Below are 6801 nucleotides of genomic sequence, written 5' to 3' on the forward strand. Positions count from 1 at the left end.
GACCTACACACCTAACTAGACCAACTCTCCCACCTATGCGCCAGATCCCACACCGTACCATCTACTCAAGGCCCTCACTCGGCGTTATCCCCTTTTCCTCCCACAGTATCAATCGTCCTGTGTGACCGGTCATTTTCATCATATGGATTCTGCCATTTCTCTTATTTTTGAAAAACTTCATTGCTTTCTCCCTTGCCTTTCTTAACCCCATCCCCCTTTCAGCTGTACCGCATTTCTTTGCTTCCCTTTATAGCAAATGCCTCAGTCAGCTAATTGTTAATGTATGCAAATCTTCTCTTGCCATTCTCTCATAAACTGACTCCAATCAGGCTTTCACCTCCCCTATGCCACCCAAACTGCTCTTGTCAAGATCACCGGTGGCTGCCGATGGCTAGATCCAATGGACACAACCTTAGTCCTCTCCCCTGACCTATCTACAGCATTTGGCATCATTGGTTATTTCTTCCTCCTGGGAACACCTTCTGTGCTTGGCTTCCTGGGAACACACCTTTAGCTTTTCTTCCTCCCTCACGGGCTGCTCCTTCTCCATTACGTTGCCTGGTTCCTCCACTTCCTCCAGACCTCTTCATTCGGAAGTGCTTCAAGGTCCAGGTTTTGAACTACTTCTTTTCTAATTTCCCTGGTCACCTCACCTGGTTTTATGGTTTTAGAATGTCACCTAAATGCTGTGGATTCCAAATGTGTCTTGGGCCCACACCTTTCTCTTGAGTGCCAAGCTCTTATACTCCACTGGCTACTTGACATCTCCAGTTGGATGTCTAATAGGCATCTCAAGTGTAACAACACTAAGCTTCAGATCTTTTTCAGCGAATGGGATGCTGCACTGCCTGCATCCCCTTTCAAGACAGAGGCTCCTATCTCATTGGATCACAGCAAAGCCCCTGCCTAAGAATTGCTCTCAGCTGAAAGGAGCTGTCTTGCCTAAGGTAACATCCTCCTTGGAGACATCTCCCTTCCAATGCCTGCTTGATGTGGGAGCTACAGTGGTCTGGTGCCCTTGCCTTCTTGATTTGAGACAACCCTTAAGAGTCATCTAGCTCCACATGGGATCAACTGAGGCCTCTGTCAAAACTGGGTCACTTCTCTGTCTGCCCGACTCTACTCCTCTCACGCTCATTATAGGTGGGGCCCTGCAACACTAATCCCTGTCTCAGATCTGTTTTCTGGGGAATATGGCTAAGATAGTAAATACTGAGAATGTTCCTAGGAAACAGACTCTAAAAAAGGATTTTGGAAAACTAGATCACCAGCTTATTGGCTGGGTGTGAAAGCCTCATAACTGGTGGTAGGTGGAGTCCTTGCTATAGTGGTTTTTAAAGCTACCGTCATCAGTTGTTCTATCAGCGATTGAGAGGGGTGTTGATATCTCTACTATAAATGTAGATTTATCTACTTCAGTTTGATGAGTTTTTGATGCTCTGTTATTAAATGCATACATGGTTAGTCTTGTTATATTTAATCCTGGTTATATATCTTATTACGAAGTATACTTTGTTTCCCTTTGTCTAGTTTAGTGATGTGAGTCAGTAAGTTTCATTTTTAGTCTCATATTTGCATATGTTTCTTTTTGTTCAGTGCCCCCATTTAAATATACCTTTGCTGAGAAGCTCCTGAAGACAGAATTTATTATTACCTCTGGCATTCATAATGAGCATGGAATTCACTGAGCACAGACTGCATGTGTTTGTTTTAATTTTATTGAGCATGGATTGCATGTATTAATTTATATATGGATTGGCTGCTCTAGGGTCAGACATATATCTGTTGTCCAAAATATGTGTGTGTTGGGTGGGGAGTGGGAGGGCTGACATGATACAACATGACTGTACAGGGCTAATCCTTAGTTAGGGCCTATGGATGTGCCATTCCCTTAATGAAAAGTGGAGAACAAATATACCATCGATGACTAAATATAAGATGAACCTGAAGTATAAGATGATTTTCCTTATAAGATTTATCCATGTTGCTTTTTCCTAGCTGCAGCTAGGGTGCTCAGTCCTTCCAAGGAAGCTAAGGCCACATTGGGGTGAGGCCCTCACTTGACCTGGTGACTAGCACCACACTCGGCAGTGCCTGCTCAGCATTTGCCCACACCATGGCCTCCCTCTTGGAGCTTGCCTGCATCTACTTGACCCTCATCCTGCACGATGATGAGATGACTGTCCCGGAGGATAAGATCAATGCCCTCATTAAAGCAGCAGGTGTAAATGTTGAACCTTGCTGGCCTGGCTTGTTTACAAAGGCCGTGGCCAATGTCAACATCGGGAGCCCCATCTGCCATGTAGGGGCTGGGGGACCTGCCCCAGCAGCTGGTGCTACACCAGCAGGAGGTCCTGCTCCCTCCACCATGTCTGTCCCCACTGAGGAGAAGAAAGTGGAAGCAAAGAAAGAAGAATCAGAGGAGTCTGATGATGACATGCGCTTTGGTCTTTTTGACTAAACCTCTTCTGTAACCTGTTCCATAAAAAGTTGAACTCTTCATAAAAAGATTTGTCCATGTTGTTGCATGTAGCTCTAGCTTATTCACATTCTGTTTAATATTGCATTGTATGAATATACCATATTATCCATTTTTCAGTTGATATTCATATGGAACTCTATTGCTTTTCAAACTGTATTTAAAATGCTTGTTTATTCTGTCATATGACAGATAAAATTGTGAGGTCATACTTTTAGGAAAAATTACTAAATATATAAATTTCTCTCCACCCCCCCCCACCATTTCCATCAGGGATAGCTCTTGCACATCTAAATATTATTTGTTTGATATCATTTAAAGCTAATTAATCTTTTGCCACCTGAAGTGATTGGTAGTTCAGAATAAAACAATTAAGAGTGTGCTGTAACAGGGGGCTTTGCAAAGAGCCTTTTTTCTGAGTGGGAGTATTGCAAGAGAAATGAAAAACATGTCCACAAAGTACTTATACACAAATGTTTATAGCAGTTTTTTCCTAATAGACCCTACTGAAAATGACCCAAATTTCTATCAACAAAGTGAATGGATAAACATATTGTGGGAAATTTATACAATGGAAATCTAATTGGAATTTAAAAGTAAAATTATTATTATACAAAATCTCAAAAACATTCGGTCATTTTTGGACGATCACACCTTCACTAGGTTGTGAAAGCCAAGCCAAGCCAAAAGGGGAGTGGGTTAGGGTAAGGTTTGGCTATATTAAAATGGCAAGAAGAGTTTTTTGAGGAAGGACATTTGAGGTAAGATTTTAATAATGACAATAAGCCAGACATCAAAAGAGCTAGGGGGTAGTACTCTAGCTAAAGGAACAGCAAGTGCAAAAGCCTGGAGGCAGGAAAGGTCATGCTTTGTTGAAGAAGGGAGACCCCTTGTGGCTGAAGTAGCTGATCGAAGAAAAGACTACGAACCAGGTGGAGAGCTGGTATAAGGCTAGAGAGAGAGGCAGGAACAAGATTATGTAAAATCATCAAACCCACTGGGGCGCCTGGGTGGCTCAGTCGTTTAGCGTCTGCCTTCAGCTCAGATCATGGTCCCAGGGTCCTGGGATTGAGCCCCACATCATGCTCCCTCCTCTGCGGGAAGCCTGCTTCTCCCTCCCCTGCTCCCCCTACTTGTGTTCCCTCTCTCACTGTTTCTCTCTGTCAGATAAATAAATAAAATCTTAAAAAATAAAAAATAAAAAAATAAACACAAGGATAATTTGGCAGCATGTATTTAAAAAAATAAGTAAAATCTACTGAGGCATAATATATATAATAGATAATATTTATGTATAAATATATATATAATTTACTTATATATTAGTATATTATATATTGGGGTAAAGTGTATATTGTATATAAGGATATAATATATATATTTGTTACGTATAGTTTAGTTATATGTTATTATATATCGATGTATAATATGTATTATATAAGATATTATATATATATATTTTTTTAAGTAAGCTCTAGGTCCAATGTGGGGCTTGAACTCATGACCCCAAGATCAAGAGTCACATGCTCCACCAACTGAGGCAGCCAGGTGCCCCTAGGATATAATATATGTTTATTATATATATATAAAATGCACTCATTTGAAGTATACAGTTTAGTGAGCTTAACAATGTCAAATATGGTTACTTCAAGTAACCACTATCAGGATCCAAATAAAGAACATTTCCAGTACCCAGAGAATTCTCTTCTTCCTCATTCTAGTGGACATTATCCATCCTCAGTCCTAGGCAACCTAGGCAATTGGCTTTGCCTATTGTAGAAGTTCATATAAAGGGACTCATCTGAGCTTCTTTTGCTCAGCACAAAGGTGCCAATATAGTTCAGTTGGAATTCAACAAAATGCTGGAACAATTGTATATCCATATGGAGAAAAATCAACATCAGCTCTTACCTAGCACCATACTCAAGACTTAATTCAAATTTATCTGTACTCCTAAGCATGGCAAAGCTATAAAACTTCCAGAGGAATACATAGATAATCTCTGTAACTCAGTAGTACGCAAAGATTTCCTAGTTCAGACACTAAACTTAAGACAAAAACATTTAAAAGGACAAAATTGGACTTCATCAAAATTCAAAACATCTAAAGTGTCTGCTTTTCACAAGACACTTAATAAAAGGAAAAGTCACAGACTGGGAGAAAATATTCACAGTATGTATATCTGACAAAATGTGTATGGCATATATAAAGAAATCTTAGGGCACCTGGGTGGCTCAGTTTGTTAGGCAATTTGATTTCGGCTCGGGTGATCTCAGGGTTGTGGGTTCTGCTGAAGATTCTCTCTCTTCCTCTGTTCCCCTGCTCTCTCTCTCTAAAATAAATAAATAAGGCACCTGGGTGGCTCAGTTGGTTAAGCGACTGCCTTTGGCTCAGGTCATGATCCTGGAGTCCCAGGATCGAGTCCCACATCGGGCTCCCTGCTCAGCAGGGAGTCTGCTTCTCCCTCTCACCTTCCCTCTCATGCTCTCTATCTCTCATTCTCTCTTTCTCAAATAAATAAATAAAATCTTTTAAAAAAATAAATAAATCTTAAAAAAATAGAAATCTTACGATTCAATAATAAGATGAAAATCTAATAAAAATGGGCAGAAGATTTGGACAGATCCTCCACAAAAGAAGATATACGAATGGCCAGCAAGCACAGGAAAAGATTCTCTATATACCGACCGCTTGGAAAACCAAAAATTAAAACCATAATGAGGTATCAATATATACCCAATAGAATGGCTAAAGTTAAAAATATTGACAGTAACAGGTATGGGCAAGAATGTGGAGCAACTGGAATGCTCGTATATTAGACTCTAGCAACTATTCTGGAAAACAGTTTGGTGGTTTCTTGTATATAGTTTTTTAAGATTTTATTTATTTATTTGGCAGAGAGAAAGAGACAGCACAAGTAGGCAGAGAGGCAGGCAGAGGGAGAAGGAGAAGCAGGCTTCCCGATGAGCAGAGAGCCCGACCCCAGGTGCCCCTGGTGGTTTCTTATAAAGATACACTTACCATATGCCCAGATTTTAAGTCCACTTTATCTCTACTATTTATCAGCTATGCTTTTTGTTGTTGTTAGGAGTTGCTCTAAGGTTTATAATCCACACTTTTAGTTTATTATAATCTGCCTAAATGCTATTATCCCACTTCACAAATAATGTCTAACCCTTACAACAGGATCCTTTCTGTAGTCTCCTCCCATCCTTTGTGCTGTTGGCATCACCGATTTTATCTCTGTTTGCTATAAACCCCACAATACATTGCTAATGATTCTGCTTTAAATGGTCCATTATCTTTGAAAGAAATAAAAAGATGACAAAGAAAAATGTTTTACTCCTATATATACCATTTCCAGTATTTTCATTACATGTATAAATCCAATTTTCACTTGGTATCCTTTTGAAAGGGTTGAAAATTTTTCTTTAACATTTCTTATTTAGACTGGCTCATGAAGAATCCTCCTAGTTGTTTTTGTCTGTTCACTTTTATTTTTTTAATTACCAATAACTTATTTATCTGACTAAATATTCCATATAGATAGTAGGCTTTTAATAAAGGTATTTGACTCTCACATATGCATTAGATTGGCTTTTAATAATCCTTCACTAGTCAGAAAAAGCAAATAGTTTCCATAATTATTGCAAAGTAGAACCTTATTTTAAGATATTAATTATTTGGAGGAGGCGGAGCAACATGGCAGAGGAGTAGGAGACCTGGATTTCATCTGGTCTCAGGAATTCAGCTGGATAGGGATCAAACCATTCTGAACACCTACGAACTCAACAGGAGATTAAAGAAAAGAATAGCAACAACTCTGAACAGAAAAGCGACAACTTTCTGGAAGGTAGGACGTGCGGAGAAGTGAATCCAAGGCGATATTCGGAAGGATAGACAGTGGGGGAGGGGGCCTCCACGGCCGCCTCTGGCAAGTGATAGAGCCGCGGGGCACAAAATCGGAACTGTTAGAAGTCGGCTCTGCTGAGGGACGTCGCTCCAGTGGCTAAGTGGGGGGGGGGGTGTGGAACCCTCGCGGGACAGTAGGTCCAGGACCCTCGGGGTCACAGAAAGACTGGGGGTGCCTGAGTGAGGCAGAGCTCCCAGGTATCAGAGCGGGGAAGCCGGCTTCAGAGACAGAGCTGAGGCGCGGGCTCTCAGCTCGGGGTTGCCATAAACTGTGATCGGCGAAACAGTAGGGCCACTGCTCCTCCAGCAGGGACCCAACAAGTGGCAGAGCCGGGGAGACTCCCCATCCTGCTGGGTTTGGAGACTCCACACGGGGTCGGGTGCCAGAGATAGAAACGCTTGGTCACAGG

The 6801-nt window shown here is 41.1% G+C and overlaps 1 protein-coding gene across 2 annotated transcripts; it reads left to right on the forward strand.

The window, feature by feature from the left end:
- Positions 1-2116: 2116 nt before the first annotated feature.
- LOC114197233 (large ribosomal subunit protein P1-like) lies at positions 2117-2461 on the forward strand. 2 transcript variants are annotated; one of them, XM_028088191.2, is made up of 2 exons: positions 2117-2182; positions 2264-2461. In XM_028088191.2, exons 1-2 carry the CDS (start codon positions 2117-2119, stop codon positions 2459-2461), a joined length of 264 nt encoding a protein of 87 aa, XP_027943992.1. The 2 variants fall into 2 exon arrangements, with proteins under 2 accessions (XP_027943992.1, XP_027943991.1); XM_028088190.2 differs by having other exon boundaries at positions 2117-2461.
- Positions 2462-6801: the final 4340 nt, after the last annotated feature.

The sequence above is a fragment of the Eumetopias jubatus genome, unplaced genomic scaffold, assembly GCF_037043125.1.
Source record: "Eumetopias jubatus isolate StellerSeaLion01/CBP00866 unplaced genomic scaffold, mEumJub1_p1.0 scaffold_4, whole genome shotgun sequence".
In the NCBI taxonomy this organism is placed as follows: Eukaryota; Metazoa; Chordata; class Mammalia; order Carnivora; family Otariidae; genus Eumetopias; species Eumetopias jubatus.